We start from the raw sequence: 21,897 nt of genomic DNA on the forward strand, positions 1-21,897 counted from the left end.
GACGACTACATAGTGCAGTATCAAGGCTCTTTTGCTAGATTGCGTGACATACCAGATTTCTGTGACCTTTAAACGTGATTTCAAAATATAAATCCTACTCAAATCGTGACTAGGATGCTTGAACCTGTCGCTATAATTCGCGGCCTTTTCATTTCTACCAGCATCTGATCACTTGTTCTCACCAGTCGTCGGTCCCTTTAAAGATTATTGTAGATACCCTTTTATCTTTTCACTTCATTCCTGTTCTGGTAAGCTCTCTCCTCACTTTTCTCTCCTCCATGACAAAGAATGGTAACTAAAGCCTGTGTCCTCAAAAAAAAAAGTTATTGAAGCAAGGGAAAATTATGAGGGATGAGAAACGGAAAGGAGGAAGCAAGGAACAAAGGAAGGTTTGGGGGTGTGACAGTAGGATAAATAACTTCTGGGACTTTTCGTATCCAAACCACGACATGACTATGAAGTGCACCATAGTGGAGGCCCTCCGGATTAATTTGAAATTTCAAACACATGGAGTTTCATCCCCTTGGAAATGCGACATCCATGACAAGGAATGGAATCCGTAGCCTTGAGCTTAACAGCATGACACCTTACCTGCTAAGCTAGCATGGCAGGTAAAGTGCAATAGTAGCAGGATACGGTTTGTGATACTAGGCAGTTGCTGCTCATGAGAGAGACCAGTCAGTTGCTCACACAGACTGAGCAGTTACTGTCCCTGACACTGACTAAGCTGTTGCTGCCCATGACAATGACTGTGCGGCTGCTACCCGTGGCAATGACTAAGCAGTTGCTACCTGTGACAGTGACTAAGCAGTTGGTACCCGTGACATTGACTAAGCAGTTGGTACCTGTGACACTGACTAAGCATTTGCTACCCTCAACACTGACTAAGCAGTTGCTACCCACGACAGTGACTAAGCAGTTGCTACCCATGACACTAAGCTGTTGCTGCCCATGACAATGACTATGCGGTTGATACCTGTGACAATGACTAAGCACCTGCTACCCATGATAATGACCAATCACTTGCTACCCTCAAGACTGACTAAGCAGCTATTACCTGCAACACTAAGAGCAGTTGTGACCACGACAGTAACTAAGCAGTTGCTACCTGCAACAGTGACTAAGCTGTTGCTGCCCATGACAATGCGGTTGCTACCTGTGGCACTGACTGAGCAGTTGCTACCTGCGACTCTGACTTAACAGTTCCTGCCCATGACACTGACTAAGCATTTCCTGCCCATGACACTGACTAAGCAGTTGGTACCCGTGACACTGACCAAGCACTTGCTACCAATAAAATGACTAAGCACTTGCTACCATCAACACTAAGCGGTTGCTACCCACAACAATGACTAAGTCGTCGCTACCTGTGACACTGACTAAGCAGTTGCTGCCCATAACAAAGACAAGACCTCTTGTTGGGACTGTTGATTCCTGCACTGTTTGCTTAAATCGTCATCAATTCACAAACACTGTGAGCAACATTTTGCACTGAGGCTCCGAAGGAAGCCATGGCTGACTCACCTCTCGGAAAGTGTAGTCGTACAGGAGAGACAGCAGATGAGGAAGCGCAGGGTTGTTGCCTTCGAAGCATGGCAGGTTGGCACCGACAAAGAGGCGCAGGAACTCCATCAGCTTGTCGAGGTAGCTGCAGACCACACCCCGCAAAACAAACGTCTTTGTACATAGTAACACGACGTAAATGGTGGATTGGGATTCTGACAAGGTGACTGCTGCTCTGTTCCGTAATAAAGGGTCCTGTTCTAGAGCAAAAACCAAAACGAACCTCGCAATAGTTGAGCCATGTTATATGCACCAATACTGTCCCTCACACATTAGTTAAGCCTTCATCATCCTGTGTTACAGAGAACTTGAATTCACGAGTAACGTGCCCTGATTCGCCTGCTTATCTGACATGCACCACATGTCCTAATTGTTGTCAAAAAATAAAAAAAGCAGTACCGATGCTGCCTGAAACCCTTTCCGCTATTTGCTCTGCACTGTTACTTCGAACATTTTGATTTACTAACTCTCACAGCTTGCTGTTTTAATCTATAAAAACCGAGCCCAAGTGTGCGGCAGTCCAAGTAAAATTGCAGTGCCACTAAAGAGCGACTCTTTATCTGTAACATGCTGTGCAGTACTCACAGATTGAAACGCAACATCTTTTTCTTAGAATGACGACTGCTATGAGCAACAGGGTCGTGATAACTACATCATGTCACTGTGAATCTGGCCACTAAAAGTAATGTTGGCTCTGATGCAAGTGTTCCGAGTCAAAATTATGCCGACAAGACACAAACTGTACATGATGGAAACAAAAGTATGTGCATTACTGAGCCCTCAATTTTCTCGCTTTAATCCATGAGCACTGTACACCTCCAAGCCTAAATGCTCCCCACCTGTTGTGTGCAGAGGTGGCAGCGGAAGCGGAAGAAATGGCAGTCTGCAGGGCACCCATGGCAAACTGCTGAAGAAGCCGAAGGCAGTCGGATCCCAGGTCAGAAGCCGTAGCCCTTGACAGGGCCTCACACAGGCAGCTTAGGGACAAGACCCCCAGCTCTTCAACGTCTACCTGTAGTAATAGAAAAAAGGAAAAAGATATTGACAGCAAGCGGGGTCTGCTGTCAACTACAGCTGCTCTTCAGCCACTGCAGTCTGCTAATTCCAGTAAAATAAAACAACGAGAAGGCTTACCTGTGTTTGCCTTTCCTGCAACGCCGAGGCCATGGCTGTAGCACAGAAGCAGCAGAGGGCGTCCACAAGTTTGGGGTCAACAGCTGACAGGGGCAACCAGCTCAACAGGTGCTCCGTGCACCGAAGTGCCTGGTGCGCGCTCCCACCACCACTGGAGCTGCTCTTCAGTACACCTGGGTCCACGCATGCAAGCGTGAGAAAAGCAACAGCATAGAATATAGGTCGGCTATATAGAATATATAGTCGGCTACAACTTTCGAAGGCAGCGGCAATTCCACCTCAAGGGCGGGTGCACACAATCCTGCACCAACCTGCCGCGGTGTTCTAGCAGTTATAGTGCTCGAATGCTTATCCGAAGGTCGAGCGTTCGAATCCCAGCTGCGGCGGCTGCATTTCAATGGAGGCGAAATGCAATAGCCCCTGTGTACTTCGAATAGCCCCTGTGCACGTTAAAGAACCCCAGGTGGTCGAAATTTCCAAAGCCCTCCAGAAAGGCGTCGCGGTTTTGGGACATAAAACTCCAACAATTATTATCATTATAAATCGTGCACCAATGAGTGCACGATCAGGACGGACATATAAGCCACGCGATCAGTGACCCCACAGTTTGAGAACATAACCGTGTACATGAGCAGGACCATTTCTTTAGTCGCAGAGGTCATGGGCTTTTGGTCATTTGGGCAGATGACATCTGGTCATCTGGGCATTCGGCCCTCTCGCCTTCTTAACTAGTATCCGACACTAGACTTTCGCTAATGCCGGCTTTACTGGTGCAGGTGCCCTCTACCACTCCTTGCCGTTCACCGCACAACGGTTACAGTCATGACCCATCCACCCTGTGTGGTATATTTGTTCACTACGACTACACTCACCAGCGGTGAGAAAGGGTTAACCCTTTGAGATGCTTAGTACACATTTGTGCATACAGCTTGTTCTTGCTACTTGTGTCCACTGGTGGCCCAGAAAGAGCAATATACACTGAGGTTTGGACGAATTGAACCTCCTGCATAATAAATTTGTCTTCATTTAACTTCATTTTGCAGTGCACTGTTGCATATGATCACATTACTTAAGGCACTAACATGTTCGACGAGTCATTCAACATGCCGCTTTCCACGAGCCACGTCAAAAGTAAAATGTTTCTTTGCTCAAAATAAACATAGCCAAAAACAAAATTTCACATTTCTAGCCCGAGATATGGTTTTACCTATGCAAAAGCAGGGCATGAATGACTTCAGGATAAATAGAAAATTAATTACAATCTAATTAAGATTAATTACTATAAAACACACAAATCAACGTACTATGACATTTTTGTTGCAACAGAATAATGCCACACGCACTCCTTTCTTTCTATTTTTTATGTTACCACCTTATCACACATGTAACTACTTACTGCCTTGTGCAAACTAAGCCCGAATAACTGGGAACCTTACAAATTATTTTAGAACCTTCCAGTGAGATTACGCGCACAATGCGAACATTAGAATTTATTCTGGAACTTACGTGGCCACTAGTGATTACGGTGGAATCTTTGATGACACGTACAATATAGATGCCGACGCACTTTACCGCTTGGCAGATCACTCGACGGCCGACACTGTCCTTGCCGCTATCAGTGTACAGCTTCAATTGCTTGTACTTTGCTGCTTTCATTTACCGGGCACAAGTTCACCCAAATATAAAGAGTTTGATCTTGAACGCGCTGACTACTGCCTGCATCGACGACATGACCACGTGACAATACTGAGTGGCTTGAACTAATGTTGTGTAAATTTGACGCATTTACAGGAAGTTCCCTATAAGTCATGTCTGAAACGGTTATTTGGGCAACAGCCGACCCATCTAACTGTCGCAACCTGTCTCTGCCATCGACCGCACCTGTAATTAATGCCCATGTGCGGGGCATCTGCTGCACGACCAGGAGACGCAGCTCGTCGAGGCGGGTGGCGGTTAGGCTTCCTCCGCGCGGTGCGGTGGCCACTTCCTCCGACGTCGTCTGCAGCAGCAGGAGCCCCAGCGGTTGAGTATCTTCGGACTGGCACAGCTGTGAAGTGGAGCATTAAAGCACAGTCAAACCTAGCCGTAATCCTAAAATAAAAGCAGAGCGCAAAAAAGATGGGACAAGAGAGACAAGAAGACGGGACGAGCACTCACTACCAACTAGCTTACACTCAAACCTCATTATATAACAAATTCGCATCTGCCACAAAAATAACTTCATTATATACGAAAATTCATTATAAACGTTTTTTGTAACACTGTATGATGACAAGACTATTCTTCATTTACTTTTACTCAGTATGTCAGTATGTCACAGGCATGCGTGAACACACATCAAACGGCGAATCCAATCACAATAATGATGTCACATCCGACACAAGAGTAGCTTCGTTATTCCAATATTTGTTATAAACACGGATTCATTACATTGTGCTAGTTGCTATACCAGTTTTTTGTTCACGTCGTCATCCCCTTCAGGCGCGAATTACGACGCACTGTCTACAAATGCGTCAAATTCGCATAGCGTAATTCCAAGTCATTCAATATTACATTCCAAGAAAGAAAATGAAGGAATGTGTTTTGTGTGAGCTTCAGTAACAAATGTTAATTGTCGTGTAATAAAATATCTAATTATTCTGCAATCACTCAGCTTAAATTCTTCCATAAAAAGAATCAAATATTAGGCCCAAACTGCATGCCCAGTTAGTTTTTTTTGGTTGTATACGTTTCGAGCAAAGGAAAATAATACTCTTGATCTTGGTCCCGGAACGCGGCATGTCGAACGATCGTCGAACATGGCAGTGTCTCCAGCAAACTCATCCTTTGCAGTAACACGCAGTAAAATGAAGTTAAATGACTGCTAGTTGTCCACTCAGGAAACCTACACAAATGTGCACACTGAGTTTCAAGCCATTTGAAGAAACACGCAGTGCGTGACGCACCTCTGTAGTTTATATGTACGATTGTACACACAGCCGCAGAAGGGGATATATTCTTGTTCATTATATCTAATCATTTGTTGTGTGTTTATAATGTTCAATAACTCATTACTATATCCATGTTTATTAGATTCTCATTATATCTATGTTTGTTATACCTGATAATTTGTTACATATTTGTTAATTATATTAATGTTCAACACATCCGTTCTTGTTTATCAACCAATTTGTTATACATCTATTCAATATGTCCGATAATAATTACATCCACATTATTACATCCCTGCCCTGCTAATAATTATATCCCTGCCAATTTATTCATTCATTCATTGATCCATATTTGTTACATTCACTAATTCATTGCATCCATGTTCCATGTACCTAATATTTCATAACAACCAAGTTTGTTATATCCGTGTTTGTTATATTGAGGTTTGACTTACTGCGGCTTCACATATTTCCTCCGCTTACCAGAAATGCATGAACATTAGGCTTCACACAGCATGCTTATCGATGAGCTGTGGCGATGCCACCAAGACTGACTAGAAAACACAAATAGGGTGGCATCCTCAGTCATTATTCAGTTTAGCGAATCTAGCAGGGGCGTAGCCAGAAATTTTTTTCGGGGGGGGGGGGGGGTTCAACCACACTTTATGTATGTTCGTGCGTGCGTTTGTATGTGTGCGTGTATATATACGCAAGCAAAACTGAAAAATTTAGGGGGGGGGGGGTTTGAACCCCTCCAACCCCCCCCTTGGCTACACCCCTGGAATCTAGTCACTCTCTCAAGATTTTGTGTGGCTACATAGTACCGGTTGACGCATTGCCACGTGGGGGCGACAACGTTGCAGGCCCGGCGTCCAAGTACGACATCTTGCTTCGATCTCATAGAAATACAGTTAAACCTTGTTGTCTGGCATGAAAATACATCTGTTAGATCCAAAAATTCGCTATAAACATATACAGTCGAACCCGGGTATATCGAACTCGCCAAAAAACTTTTATTAGTTCGATATAAGGCATAATTCGATATAGGCCCGCTATAGGATTTTGACACAAAGGCACATAACAATAAGAAAAGTACTTTATTAATATGGTGGCTTACTTGCGTGCCCTACTTTGGAACAAAATAGTCCTGGATTTTCTTCTGTGTCAATGACTTCGCTGCCTGCGACAGCACACACGCCTCCACGTTGTCCAACGAGTCGGAGCAGCTGAGGCTGGAACCTTCCACATTCCACATTCGCGCAATAGCGCCGGACCAACGCAAGTGCACTAATCACTTCGGAGGATGTAGGCAATGGGCCATCGTCAATTTCCTTATTGTTGTCGCTTTGGCTCGTGGTCGGCACGACGTCTGCAACGTAGTCCTCATCTTGTAGCTCACCCATGATGGCGACATCATCGTCCGCACTGACGAACTCGTCGAATGTCGATTCGTCGATAGCTCCCGGGAACTCTGCCAGCTCGCTCCCAACTTCGGCGGAAACACCTGCGGTGTTTTCAATGCTGTCATCGGAATTTGGGGTGTCGTCACCAGGCATGCGGAAGCCGGCACGCCTAAAGCAGTTCTGGATCGTCTCCTTCGTGACATCTGCCCACGATCTACTCAACATAGAAAGAGCTCCGAGCAAGTCGATCTTAAGCTCCCTGCCGACACGAAGGTTCACAGAGCACCAACAGGCAACACCACCAGCACAGACCACGCTGAATGAGGACTCGAGGAAAACAGGCAGCAGCAGGCACACAAGCATAAAGAAAGAAAAAATGGCGGTCACTTTTACCGCCTCTGTACCTCGGAGAAAGCACAACGGCCTCTGATTGGCTGTAAGCGCTGCGAGCGGGCCAGGATCATTTCTTGCAGGGGGGTGTTCGCCCGTGCACAACCGGGTCTAAACCACTTTTTCTAGGGTGGCGCCGGCAGTTTTCCCCGCCACCGCGAGGGAAAGCCAACTTGCTGGGGCACTTTTGAGGCACATGGAGTTTGATATATCGGTTGTCGTTGCTATTTTCGTTCGATGTAACAGTAACTTTTGCTATATATTCTCAATGTAGATTTACCGTGTTTAGAAATTGTTCGATATACGGGATAATTTGATATAAACGGGTTCGATATAGTCGGGCTCGACTGTATTTGCAACAGTGTGTGAATGGCAGAACTATTCTTCATTCTCAAATCGTTGAGCGAAACAAAACACAGTACAGGAAGAAACGTTGTGGACAGGACAGATGCTCGCTTACAACTGAAGTTTATTGGAAAGATTCCACGAAAGCGGAGTGGGCGCGCACACGTCGTCACAAACAAAGCTCATATGTGCACGCACTGAAAAGTTTCTGATATACTAATGCCTTGCTAGATAGCACAGTTCTTTGCCCGTCAGCGCGACTGACGGTGTATTCACACGCATGTCTGATAGTGTGTGCATTTGGCCAGCCTCGACAACTTCCCTAACGACTGTGTTTTGTTTCACTCAACGATTTCACAATGACGCACCAGCTTGCCCAACAGTCAACGCTTCAATTCTTCATTTACTTCATTATAGCAGATAATTCACTACATCAGTATTCTTTAAGTCGAGGTTTGAGCATAGACTAATGCCTGTACGGGCACTCACAATCAGAGAGTGCAAGAATCTGAAGTCACCTGCACAATGTCATCAAAGAAGCTGGGCTCATTGTGCGGCCAGTCGACGCAGGCGAGGTCCACGAGCAGCTTTGACAACTTGTTGCGCACGTAGGCCGGTTGCTGCTGTGCGGACAGCAGCAGGTGTTGCAGGCTGCTGCGGAGCTCCCGGCGGGCAGAGAGGTCCAGACTTTGCCTCGAAATGGCATCCTGGGACGGGCCGTACGGAACTTTGAAAGAAACGCAAGCACTCCCATCCATGTTCGAAACACTACTGCTCGTGAAACTTCTATACCTTATTGGTCAAAGACAGATCACATAACCTGCCGGCTCTGGCAATGGTGTATCAGCGAATGCCTCACGTCATGTGATTTCTAGCGTGATCACGTGGTGTTGCAAGTCTGCCGCAAGATTTGATATGCGTGCGCTTCTCTCTCCTGTGTGAAATCACGAACGAAAAATAAATTCGGCAATGATTACGATGCTTCCTATTGCAAAATCCAAGCACTGCCGTTTGAGTGTTTTGGACTTGCGATGTGCAAACGGCAGGGTGCTCTCGATGGTGCACGGCACTTGGCGTTTGCTTCAGCAGCGTGTGCCTCTGGATTCAACTCTAGCCCGAGGGGTGCGAAGTGAGACAATCGCAAGACGAGAGAGATCAGACTAGCGCTACTACCAACTGTTTTGTTCACGTTAAAGGGGTCCTGAAATGTCATTTTCACTGCCTTCCGTAGCAATGGAGTGTGTGTAGTATTGAATACTGAGATGAACGCAGAAAAAAAAAATTGTAAGAATTGGTGCATGAAAACTAAAGTTATTAGCATTCAAAGTTCGAAACCCGAGCAGACAACGAGAAAAAAAATATTCATTTTCACATTTCACCCTCCCAGCGACATCACCGGTAGCATCCAGTCAGTGCACGCATCTTGTAGAGATACACCCAAACTTTGTTATAACAAAGTCACATCTGACGCTAAAATAACTTTGTTATATCTGAATGAAAACCATCAGGTTTTCATTCAGCAGGTTCTGCTGGTTTTCATTAAGGTGGTGTCACACAAAGACATGAGCCCTCAAGATTCCCTTCCTCCATTAATTTGTTATATCTGAAAATTCATTTTAAACACGTAGTTTTAACACTGTATTTATGACAAGACTATTCTTCATTTACTTCGTTATAACTGACAATTTTTATATCTGTGTTCTTAATATCGAGGTTTGTGTGTATACCGAAAATCTCACCTCATAGTGGCCATAGTGAAGCGCACCTAGTAGTGTTGTGTAGCAATTGTTTTCAAAACGCGATATTTCAAAACAGGAATCCTATTGCATCTGGTGAAGTGTAAAGAACGGAGCTATAATTTCTTTTTGCACACAATACTGGTTGGGATAACAGGTATGTTACACTAGACTTGGCTTGTCAAACCAATCAGAACACACAGCCACTAACGTCAAAAGTGCAGATAATCGGGCTTGTCATTTGTACAGACTGCAAGGAACAGCGAAAAAAAACAACAGGACAAGCGAGTCACTGTTATGGACATACTGGTCACGACAGGACCACTGGCATTATTACTGTAATGTGACCAAGTGTCACTTCCCATGCCAATAATCCCCGTTTTCTGTCGCTGTAGTCTGAACAGGAAGCGGTTTGTCCGTTCAAATAAAAATTGTAACTACACTGTCTTCGGAGTTGCCATTTGCGAAACGATATTGCTGCATTCCACAGCAATGCATTCCACAAGCAGCGATGAAAACTACATGCTTAATTCACATCACGGGGCCCTTTTAATGTAGAGGTGCCCTACAAGATGCTGTAACGTAACCAAGCACAACTTTTTGTTTTGGCACGGCTACTCACCTGGAGGGCAGAGAAGGCAAAGGCCAACAGACCGGGCTCCTTGTGGCAGCAGAGTAGCCGCAACCAGTGTCGCCAGCTGCCTTCCTGCCGATTCAGCTCAGAGAGGCGGCACTCTGCGGAAGTACCAAGGGGGCACGTCACAGTCGACGGCATGGTACACGCACATTCGAAAGAGACAAACAGAAGAGAGTGACGGTACTTCACGCGCAGTAAAACTAATAATCAGGTACAACTATCAAAGGCAGCGGCCTTCACAGCTCAAAGGTGGATAATGCACGCAAGCCTGCACCAATGAGCGCATGCTCTAGATTGACATCATAAGTGGCACAGTCGGTGACACCACTGTGGGAGAACATCGCCGAGTAGATGAACTGGACTATTTTTTTAGCCACAAAGACAATCAGTTGCCACACTTCTGACATCTGGGCAAGACTTCTCTTGCCTTCTGAAGTTGTATCAAACTACAAACCATACAATTACAGATTGCCCCTGTCTGTAGTTGTAGTTGCATCCAACTACAACTACAGACAGGGGTGGTGCCAGGATTTTTTTATTTGGAGAGGGGCACCCAGGACGAGTGAGGTGGAGAACATTTGCATTCTGTTGGCAAGGGTGAGGCAAAATTTCTGTTTTAGCAGATGGGGGGAGAAGGGGGGAGTACCACCCACCCATGCTTCCTGCTGGCACCACCCCTGCAAGGCGAGCGGACTATGAAATGTTGAATCAATAAAGAAAATAAGAGAGTCGGCCGGCTCACCTGTGCTTGAGCTACACGTGAAGATGCCCTTTCATAGAGCAATTTGTATTTGCACGCTTAGATCACTGGTTACCTATTAGGTATGGCATAAATTACCTTAAAAATTACAGGTCCTTCATTTGGTGAAGCAACCTGAATAGCCTAAGCATAATGCAGAATTTCAATAGCATGCCCTCTACCGGGCACGCTACCAATCGGCAATGCGTTGTGCATAGAATCACTGCAGCACGAGATGCAGATGTGGCATCAAGCTGGTGATGGGGCTTACGTGTCCACGTCAAACATAACAAGGAAGCTGTTAAAGCTCGGAGAGAAACGTCCGTGCTCCAAAGAAAACTCTCATCATCACGAACAGGTATGTGCCACAGAATTTGGGCAAATCCCACTACTCACCGCCTCAGCGTGGCCTGTAATAACCCTGACAAGTGAGAGAACGAGTACAGAAAGAAAGGAAGAGAGCAAGAAACAGAGAGACAGAAAGAGAGAAAGATATAAAGAAAAAGAGAGATCAACGAAAGAAAGAGAAAGAAATTGAGAGAGAAAAAATAGGATAGAAAGAAAGCGGAAGCAAGCATCGCATCGTCTAGCGACCAGATACCGCACCACCTGGCCAAGCCATGTATGCACAGCAGCTAAGCCATGCCCACCGACGGAGACATTGCGTGCAACCTCCGCCTTACAGTGCATAGCCTGGCTGTGCCCAATTGTGCCGAGACAGCCATGGGAGGTCCTAAGAAAGTGCATACTCCCGAGGAGGAAGCCACGCATCTCGAAGCTAGACGTGTCGGTCGACAGGGAGTACGAGCGGCAACAGGCCCGTGCTTTGCTGTGCCAAGCTCTGCACGACTTAGTGTAAACATCCCGAATTTTTTTTACGTTTCATTTATTTCTTTTTACAACATATTTTTTTCCATTAGGAGAATCAGTCATTGTAGACAGACAACTCCCGCATGCTTTTTCTACGCTTTCTTGCTCGTAATGAAGCTTGGCACGCTTAGGCATTAAAAAATGCCGCACGCGACGATTCCAGAAGAAAACTCCAGACTTCTAGGATTACGCATACACAAACACTCAAGGAAGCACGCGAGAACAGCCACTGACATAGCACTACACTAGTTCACATCCGTGTAAAAAAAATTTATTGAATTTGTTTTTGTGTGTGTTATAAACTGTCGCTCATTGTGCTGTATTTAGTCTTCCTTTTTTTTTTCACCGTACTATGCATTCGCTTTCTATCGAATAATATCTTAATGAATGTTCATGCAACTTGTGAACAGTGCATGGGTGGTAAGGGCATTGTCGGGGAGTCTATTTTAGCCATACTTCCCTTGACATGTAATGCGTTGGAAACAATAAAGAAAATTAAATGTAATGTAATGCAGAGGTTGGGGGTTCGGTTACCAAAGATGGCAAGTTCTTGCTTTTTCATCCGCCTTTCACAACCCTTGTGTCTCATAATTTCTATAAATGAAATAAAGGCTACAGGTACTTTCCTTGACTTCGCTATCCATCCATCCACTTAGTACGGGCCTACTCGGTTGATTTCCCTGCCAGTGAGCCCAAATGGTGCATAATAATAATTGTTGGGGTTTTACGTCCCAAAACCACAACATGATCATGACAGACACTGTAGTGGAGGGCTCCAGAAATTTTGACCACCTGGGGTACTCTTAACGTGCACCTAAATCACGTGCACACGGGCCTCTAGAATTTCACCTTCATTGAAATGTGGCCGCCTCCACTGAAATCCCTCCACTGAAATCCCTCCACTGAAATCCCTCCACTGAAATCCCTCCATTGAAATCCCTCCATTCAACCCCATTAAAATCCTGCGATCATCAAGTCAGTAGTCAAGCACCATAACCACTAGACCACCATGGCAGGTATAGGTGATGCAGATATGGAAAAGGAAAGACATCACCATTGCATTTGCAGCTGACTTTATTCAGTTCGAAATTAGGTTAGATGTTTCAGTCCAGATTAGGTTAGATTTCTTTAGGCTGAAAACCTACATTGAACGTGCACGTTTACAAGAACGACGCACCTATTTCATGCTTGCGCTGGTTGCTGGTGCCATCACGGAAGAACTCGTTCACCAAGGATCCCACTTCCTGGCACAGAGCTCCATCAAGCGCATCGCAGGCCATGACAGCGCCACCTGTGTGCCCGGGTGATGCAACGTGAACCGTTACACTTCAAGAACTGCCGCAACAGAATATAAATAGAAACTTCCACAACAACTGCAGTCTTCAACCCAACAGCAACCCTTCCAGTCAAATGTTTTATTTTTTTTTCCAGGGGACCAGCTTTGCAGTGGTTGACATAACTACGCAACAGACACTGCAAAGTGTCTACTGCAAACATGCAGCAAATGCCGAAGTTGTACTGTAAGCGGTGTGCGACGTAAAATTCTTCAGTAATACACTCACTACTCAGGCGTGCCAAGCACGCAAATATCGTGCTGCCAAGGAAGTTTTTCGGTGCATAAAAACGCAAGAAAAGTGCTTATGCCATGAGTACTTAAGTGGTCTGTAAGTCAAACAACTAGGTCAGCATAGATTTGCAATTGAAGTATCAGAGGGCGGTAAAGGTGAAAAAATTAAAAATACAGCACAACATTGTTAATGTGCTGTGTTAATTAAGCTTGGTCCTGACAAAACTGTTCACTGTAGAATCACTGTGCTAAATAATGGGGTTGCGTCCAGTGTCAAAGTAAATGTAAGAACAGTGCCACAGACAAGGAGTGGCAATGAACACACACACCGAGCTAACCATATATACAGGGTGCCCCAGCTATCTTTAGCCAAAGTTTAAAAATATGCCAACGCACTCAATGATGACGCGACCAAATGCATGTTGCTGACTAATGCATGGAGTAAGTCTCAATGATTAATTGCTTAATTAGGCCACTTTAATAAATTAACTTTCGAAGCAATGAAGCTGGGCAAAAAATTCCAATGCGAAAGTTGTAGATTGGTTTGCAAAACATCCAAATAAGAAGTTTCTAACTTTTTATCTATCAAGTATTAGCGTTTTTCGACTTACTACAGATGCCCGCGAAATGCAGAAAAATACCACGTGACATACCCGTTTGTGCACCAATGCGCACGACGATTCTAGTGCTCCCTAACGATCCGCATGCAAACGACCATAGCGTTTGCCCGGTTGTGCTGCCTCAACAGGGCAGCGACGGTGATGGTGGCTGTGCGACGAACACGTTTTGCTAGCGGCAACACAAGCGATAACCACTGAGTCTGCTTATCGCTGTCATGAACCGGCGCGAAGGAAGCATATCGTTCGTACGCGGAACGTTAGGGAGCACTAGAATCACGGCGCGCATAGACGCGCGAGCGGGCACGTCAGGTGGTATTTTTTTGTATTTCGCACGCATTTGTAGTAAGCAGAAAAACACTAATACTTAATGGATAGAAAGTTAGCAACTGCCTAATCGGACATTCTGCAAACCGATGTACAACTTTCTCATTGGAATTTTTCGCTCAACTTTGTTCCTTCGAAAGTTAGTTAATTAAAATGGCCTAATTAAGCAATTAATCAGAACACAAAAAATGTCGCATCGTCACTGAGTCATAATCAACTCTGGCTAAAGATGGCTGGGGCACCCTGTATATATATGTATAAATATAGAATGGAAGCATTCATAGAAGGGGGTTCATTCCGATGGAGGCAAAATGCTAGAGGACCGTGGACTTAGATTTAGGTGCACATTAAAGAACACCAGATGCTCAACCTTTCTGCAGTCCTCTACTACGGTGTCCCTGTTAATCATATCATGGTTTTCGGATATGAAACCCTAACAATTATTATTATTAGAAGAGGGTGCAGTTATCAACCGCATCTATGACTGTAAATATTGTTGCTTGTCTATTAAATAATGTTGAAAGTCAGCGCTGTGTGTGCATTCTTTGCCGGTCCTTGTCTGTTGTGCTGTTCTTATATTTATTATGTCCAAACAACATGCCAGTTTCCACCCTTCATAGCCATGTTAAAGCCGTGTGACTTTGGCCGTGTGAAGGGGGAGGGGGGGTGAGAGACCGCACTAATTATTCTAATTCCAAGCTAAAGATGGTTTTGCCTTTAGTGAGGCAGAGTACTGCATCACCAACTACTCAGACTATTCAGCACTGATGAGGTGAGTCCAATACGTTACGCTGGAGCTACGGTGCAAATTAATGATGCAGTTGTGTACAACGGGCTTCTTTCAATTACAATTGTCCTCACCAATAGCTTAATGAATTCATTCTGACCTGCGAAAGCCATTCTGCTAATTTCTTCGAGGTGCACGCACTACATGTTCACTTCGAGCAGTAATTCCTATATTATTCCACCCTACGTAGATTCGAGATAGGTGCACAGTGAACTTAAACTGTGTTTTGCTTTCATATAAACTTCATATGCGTCTTGATAAACTGTGCACACGGATACACACGTAGTGCACACTTTCGTGCACCGATGGTTTAGCCGGTGTTTGTGAATATATAGCAAAGAATAACATAGAGCTGAGCTAGTTGGTGTGTATTCATGCTAAAAGAGTGGGCGGGCAAACACGGACACAAGAGAGAAGTCAAGACACCACAGTCGTGCCTTCTTTCTTTTGCGCCATTGTGCACCTTTGCAGTTGTTAGACGGCGATTGTGGCGTCCTGATTTCTCTCTTGTGTCCGTGTTTGCACGCCCAGTCTTTTAGCATGTAGAGTATAGAGTTACGATGTGAAGTCGCAGTTCCTCTATCAATGCAACCATGACCCACCGCGGCGTTAATACCTATGCTTCCGGGGGTGTGGTGACAGTCACCGACGATGCCACGGTCGTAACCGCGTCCGACAATCTCGGTCCTGGCCGCATCGGCGATACAAGCGTGCCGCCAAGTCGACTGCCGCAAGAACAAGTTTCACTTCTCACAACACCAGAGCCGTGCTTCTTCTCCCGTGCGCTGCATCGACGTTTGCCCACAAACCAACCGCACCGCACACCACACCTTCGATGCCACTACGCTGAGCCACTCGCGTTCCACTGAAGCGTTGCACAAACACGTAGTACTAACGAAACGAACTAATTTCGAGTACACTAATTACAAATTAAGACTATACGTTCCCGGCTCTCACCGGTTCAGTTCAGCCGCAGTGCCTGGTAGAACACCCTCCCGCGGCCGTCGGCGCTTGCGTTTCCCCCGCTCGCCGCGACTGCGTGGTGGCGCTGTGCAAACAGGGTCGGGCGCCTCGGGCGCTGAGCCGGTAGTGCTGGTGCGGGCGCGGCCTAGAGCGCTTGTTTGCTTTGCTCTGCCTTAGATCAACTTCGGGCTGTCCAGGAGGCCCGCGAGGCGGCGGAGAGCTTCGGGCTCTCTGTCCCAACGTGGGAGATGCCCTCTGCACCTGGCACCTAGCCGAGTGTCCTTCAGGACCCCTTTTTGGGCAATAAAGTTTCACCACCACCACCACCACACGTGCGGTTGGGTTTAGCGAGTTGAATGCGAAGGAAGATTTTTTTAATCCTTTGTCGTGACCACGCAGCTTGCATGAATTGCGATGTCGTACTGCTGCGTGCCGCTGTGCAAGTCGGACGAAAAAAAGAAAGTGCCTGGACTATACATCTGACCAGCTCCTTTTTGTCCTTGATACTTTGCGAGCTTTTGCAGACGGTGCGCTCAAAGACAACCCAAATTTGGCAAAGCCACTCAGTACCTTGACAAAGTACACAGTTCCAGCCCTCTGTGCATCAAGGCTCCTTAAATGCCAGAGTGATGGCAGCTATGACCGCAGGGTGCGACTCGTGAACTTCATATGTATTTACTTCCTCAGGCCACTCCTCTCGGACTATGCGTTTAAAGGGACACTAAAGAGAAACAGTGAGTTGGTTTAGATCGATAAATTATGCTCCGAGAACTCTAATGTCGTTAATTTCGCCATCATAGGTTTATTAATAGAGGAGAAAATCTAGTTCGAAGTTTCATTTTTAAATTTCGCACCGAAATCTCCCGCGTGACATCACGGATTTCAAAGTGTATTTATCGCATTTTGGCTCCATTGGATCAACAAAAATACGTCAAATTTGATAAGTTAAGTCTATGGCTCCCTCAAAGGATAATGCACTTAATTTTTACCGATGAGGAACTACGCAGTCCCTAGGTGCCATCAAAACATGTGACGTCACGGCGAATGGTGCGGAAACTTCAAGGTGGCGTCGCCACCTACATTTTCTCGCTTACTAAGCGTCTTCTCGCAGCAAGCGTGGTGTTTTTGGTATCGTGAAAGAGTACTTTACTAATATGAGAAAAATCGTTTTGTTCTTTAGTGTCCATTTAATGTGACTGACAAGCAGGATGCTTGCAAATATTTCGCGAGGAAGCCACTTTCAAGGAAGTATGTAAGGATTTGAGAAAGGTTGTGTCGTTGTTTATTATATGCGATATTTTATTTGTCAACAAATATTTTCATTGCAAGCCATTTTACGTAACGCTGTGAGAAATATTTTCTTGTGCAATTTATGATCTTTTTTTCTTGTCAGCAAATGTTTTAACCTTAGGCCATTGTATGCATGGCTCTGAAAAATAGTTTTGTGCAATTTATGATCTTTTTTCTTGTCAGCAAATGTCTCAATCTTAGGCCAATGTATGTATGGCTGTGAAATATTGTTTCCTTGTGCAGTTAACTTTCCTTTGTCACCAAATGTTTCACTATTAGGCCAATGGATGTAAGGGTGTGAAAATCATTGTGTGTGCAATTTTATATATTTTTTGTACGCAAATGTTTTAATAGCGGGCCAGTATATGTAAGGCTGCGAAAAGGTTGCTTTCTTCCAATAGAAAATTTTTTTTCCTTGTCACCTGGTGATTTAATCCTAGGCAGCAGGTAGGTACCCTGGACAGAGAAACAGCACGCCTTTTTCTTCACGTTGGGTTAATATTTCAAGAGATATTTTGAATTGGGACAACAAATTGGTTGTCCCAATTCGTTGGTTGTCCCAGACGAAATATATATTTTATATATTTTTTGTACGCAAATGTTTTAATAGCGGGCCAGTATATGTAAGGCTGCGAAAAGGTTGCTTTCTTCCAATAGAAAATTTTTTTTCCTTGTCACCTGGTGATTTAATCCTAGGCAGCAGGTAGGTACCCTGGACAGAGAAACAGCACGCCTTTTTCTTCACGTTGGGTTAATATTTCAAGAGATATTTTGAATTGGGACAACAAATTGGTTGTCCCAATTCGTTGGTTGTCCCAGACGAAATATATATTTTATATATTTTTTGTACGCAAATGTTTTAATAGCGGGCCAGTATATGTAAGGCTGCGAAAAGGTTGCTTTCTTCCAATAGAAAATTTTTTTTCCTTGCCACCTGGTGATTTAATCCTAGGCAGCAGGTAGGTACCCTGGACAGAGAAACAGCACGCCTTTTTCTTCACGTTGGGTTAATATTTCAAGAGATATTTTGAATTGGGACAACAAATTGGTTGTCCCAATTCGTTGGTTGTCCCAGACGAAATATATATTTTATATATTTTTGTACGCAAATGTTTTAATAGCGGGCCAGTATATGTAAGGCTGCGAAAAGGTTGCTTTCTTCCAATAGAAAATTTTTTTTCCTTGTCACCTGGTGATTTAATCCTAGGCAGCAGGTAGGTACCCTGGACAGAGAAACAGCACGCCTTTTTCTTCACGTTGGGTTAATATTTCAAGAGATATTTTGAATTGGGACAACAAATTGGTTGTCCCAATTCGTTGGTTGTCCCAGACGAAATATATATTTTATATATTTTTTGTACGCAAATGTTTTAATAGCGGGCCAGTATATGTAAGGCTGCGAAAAGGTTGCTTTCTTCCAATAGAAAATTTTTTTTCCTTGTCACCTGGTGATTTAATCCTAGGCAGCAGGTAGGTACCCTGGACAGAGAAACAGCACGCCTTTTTCTTCACGTTGGGTTAATATTTCAAGAGATATTTTGAATTGGGACAACAAATTGGTTGTCCCAATTCGTTGGTTGTCCCAGACGAAATATATATTTTATATATTTTTTGTACGCAAATGTTTTAATAGCGGGCCAGTATATGTAAGGCTGCGAAAAGGTTGCTTTCTTCCAATAGAAAATTTTTTTTCCTTGTCACCTGGTGATTTAATCCTAGGCAGCAGGTAGGTACCCTGGACAGAGAAACAGCACGCCTTTTTCTTCACGTTGGGTTAATATTTCAAGAGATATTTTGAATTGGGACAACAAATTGGTTGTCCCAATTCGTTGGTTGTCCCAGACGAAATATATATTTTATATATTTTTTGTACGCAAATGTTTTAATAGCGGGCCAGTATATGTAAGGCTGCGAAAAGGTTGCTTTCTTCCAATAGAAAATTTTTTTTCCTTGTCACCTGGTGATTTAATCCTAGGCAGCAGGTAGGTACCCTGGACAGAGAAACAGCACGCCTTTTTCTTCACGTTGGGTTAATATTTCAAGAGATATTTTGAATTGGGACAACAAATTGGTTGTCCCAATTCGTTGGTTGTCCCAGACGAAATATATATTTTATATATTTTTTGTACGCAAATGTTTTAATAGCGGGCCAGTATATGTAAGGCTGCGAAAAGGTTGCTTTCTTCCAATAGAAAATTTTTTTTTCCTTGCCACCTGGTGATTTAATCCTAGGCAGCAGGTAGGTACCCTGGACAGAGAAACAGCACGCCTTTTTCTTCACGTTGGGTTAATATTTCAAGAGATATTTTGAACTGGGACAACAAATTGGTCCAGTTGGATTTGGGTAATGGTGGAGCGTAGACTGATTTTGAATCGGGTTTTGTATAAGCTTGCTCCGCGGCCGAGTGCCAAGTCAGCAACTGCGGGTTTTGCCTAGTCTTGTGTTTGTTGCAAGCGAGCTCAAGAGCTTAGCGGTCGAGTAGGCCTTACTTCTACCGATCATTGTCAGCATCTCAAGATACCCTGACGTCGAGAAAATCGCGAAACTAGCAGCCGCACCTGCGCAGGTAATGCGCGGCCAGCGAGCGAAAGACCGCGAAACCCTGTTTGGGTGGCGGCGCCTGGCGGTGAACGGTTGTACTCGCGCCGACGGTCGCGCCTTTTGTTCTCCTCCCCGTCCACCAGGCACTGCCGGCACACACGCTACACCCGGCAAGAGAGCTCCAGTGTTGCCGAAGTGGCCAAAGGTGGGTTTTAAAACTCGGACCCAAGAAAAAAAAACACGCACGCTCAAACTACATGCAGTCGGTAGACCGCGTCGCGTTAATGAACCTGTTCCGCATGATTGCCGACGAAGGGCAGCACCGCTTGTAAAGGTGTAAAGGCGGGAAATTTGAATGAGTAAAGGTCATGCGGCAACGAGAGAAAAAGTTGAGAGGAAAAGACTGTTTCTGTATCCGCAGAGAGGAGCACGGCGGGGTAAGCGGACCGAAAAGATGGGAAGTGGAGAAGTAATCAGGGCAGAGAGCGGCGTCCCCAGCCCAAGTTCACCGCGGCCATCGTGGTCACCTTACGGTAGAAAATGATGTTACGATAGATAAGAAGAAAGGAAACAGGTGAGAGGGGAAGTACACGGAGGTTAACCATTTTAAATTAACTCGCATGATATCGTAATGTGGGGAAGTTTGATAGTTCGAGGTTGTTAAAGAGATGCAGGGAGCGCGCACACAAGGTGCACTCACTGATGTTGCACAGCGTGCAACATCAGTCATAATGACCATAAGTTTGCAGTGTTTCAGTCCAGTCAGAAAATAGAGACTTTCAGCTCGTCAATAAGTCTGTGAACTCACCTTTTCGGATAGGCACATGGATGATCAGCACTGTCAAGGTGAATCGTGTGAGGCTAACACGTCCCGGGATCAATGCTGGTTCAATATTACAAAAATTGCAAAGGTGCAAGTATGCTCTTGCAGAAAGAGCATAGTTTGTGTGAAGCCAATCATATTTACTCGCGTATTAGCAGCACTGGATAACTGCTATCACAGTAATTCCTAATGCCAACACATCTCTCACATTTGAATGCTGAATTGCCGCCAAACTTTTTGCATTATTGTAAGATATTCGAGGCTGGCCCTCAGAGGCAGTGCCTCTTTAAATCTTTCCTGTGGAAACTCTTACCCACATTGTTTCAAGAAACTTCTGAGAAAGTGGCACGCAAGCCCTGCCACATAACGCGACACCATCTGGCAAAAAAAATTTGCTTAACTTGCAGTGGAGGCACAATGCTAAAGAGGCAGTGGAGCTGATGTGCACCTAGTCCTGGCTGTTGCTGTTTCGCAAAGTTCTGCAAATTTTTGCTTTGTCTCTTCTCTTCTTTGTGTCTGTTTCCTTCTCTTTTAGGGGCGAAACCCGTTCGTCCCTCGTAGTCGTAGCATACGCACTACGACCGGTGCGTAACCAGTCGTAACGCTAGTACCAGATCTTGACCTCCAAGGTGGTGCCGGTGGGAGATTTTTCCTGTGCGCTGTTGAACAATAAAAAATTCGCAGCGTGCGCGTTAACTAAAAGCCGAATTCTTCTGTCTCTCATTCCCCATTAGCAGCCATTGGCATGTTCCAGTAGGAAACGTTAGTAGAAGTGTAAGTGTTAGCTAAAAGCCGACTTCTTCTGTCTCTCATTCCCATTAGCAGCCACTGTTTACCTCCAAGGTAGTGCCTGGTGAGATTTCTCCTGTGCGTGATTAAACAGTAAAAATTTTATTCAAAACGCCGTTGATTGATGAAATAAACCAACGAAAGACACCAGATGTTTTGTAAAAGCAAAACGAAAGAACGCCAGATGTTTCTAAAGCAAAACGAAAAGACGCCAGCTGCTTAACGAAAGACGCCAGATGTTTTCTAAAGCAATGGTTTTCTAAACAATGAAAATTCACAGCGTACATGTAAAATTAAAGTGAGCTGCAAGTCGTCATAACTCATCGAACCTTTAGTATAAACGCGCCCGATCTCACGTCGGTGATGATGTACTGGGCAGAATTCACGGAAGATTCACGGTTTACCGATGAACCTCCGCAGCTTCGCCCACTCATCATCATTCACT

The 21,897-nt window shown here is 44.8% G+C and overlaps 1 protein-coding gene across 1 annotated transcript in view; it reads right to left on the reverse strand.

The window, feature by feature from the left end:
* LOC119399981 (exportin-6) overlaps positions 1-16,027 on the reverse strand; it is a 40,177-nt gene extending 24,150 nt beyond the window's left edge. Inside the window, exons 1-8 of the mRNA XM_049417515.1 lie at positions 15,662-16,027; positions 12,925-13,038; positions 10,124-10,236; positions 8,284-8,472; positions 4,579-4,744; positions 2,698-2,870; positions 2,403-2,575; positions 1,525-1,648 (exon numbers count right to left, since the gene is read on the reverse strand). Coding sequence (XP_049273472.1) covers positions 1,525-1,648; positions 2,403-2,575; positions 2,698-2,870; positions 4,579-4,744; positions 8,284-8,472; positions 10,124-10,236; positions 12,925-13,027 — 1,041 coding nt within the window. The 5' untranslated portion in view covers positions 13,028-13,038; positions 15,662-16,027. The remainder of the gene's footprint in view (positions 1-1,524; positions 1,649-2,402; positions 2,576-2,697; positions 2,871-4,578; positions 4,745-8,283; positions 8,473-10,123; positions 10,237-12,924; positions 13,039-15,661) is intronic.
* Positions 16,028-21,897: the final 5,870 nt, after the last annotated feature.

This window comes from Rhipicephalus sanguineus, chromosome 7, assembly GCF_013339695.2.
Source record: "Rhipicephalus sanguineus isolate Rsan-2018 chromosome 7, BIME_Rsan_1.4, whole genome shotgun sequence".
NCBI classification, from domain to species: Eukaryota; Metazoa; Arthropoda; class Arachnida; order Ixodida; family Ixodidae; genus Rhipicephalus; species Rhipicephalus sanguineus.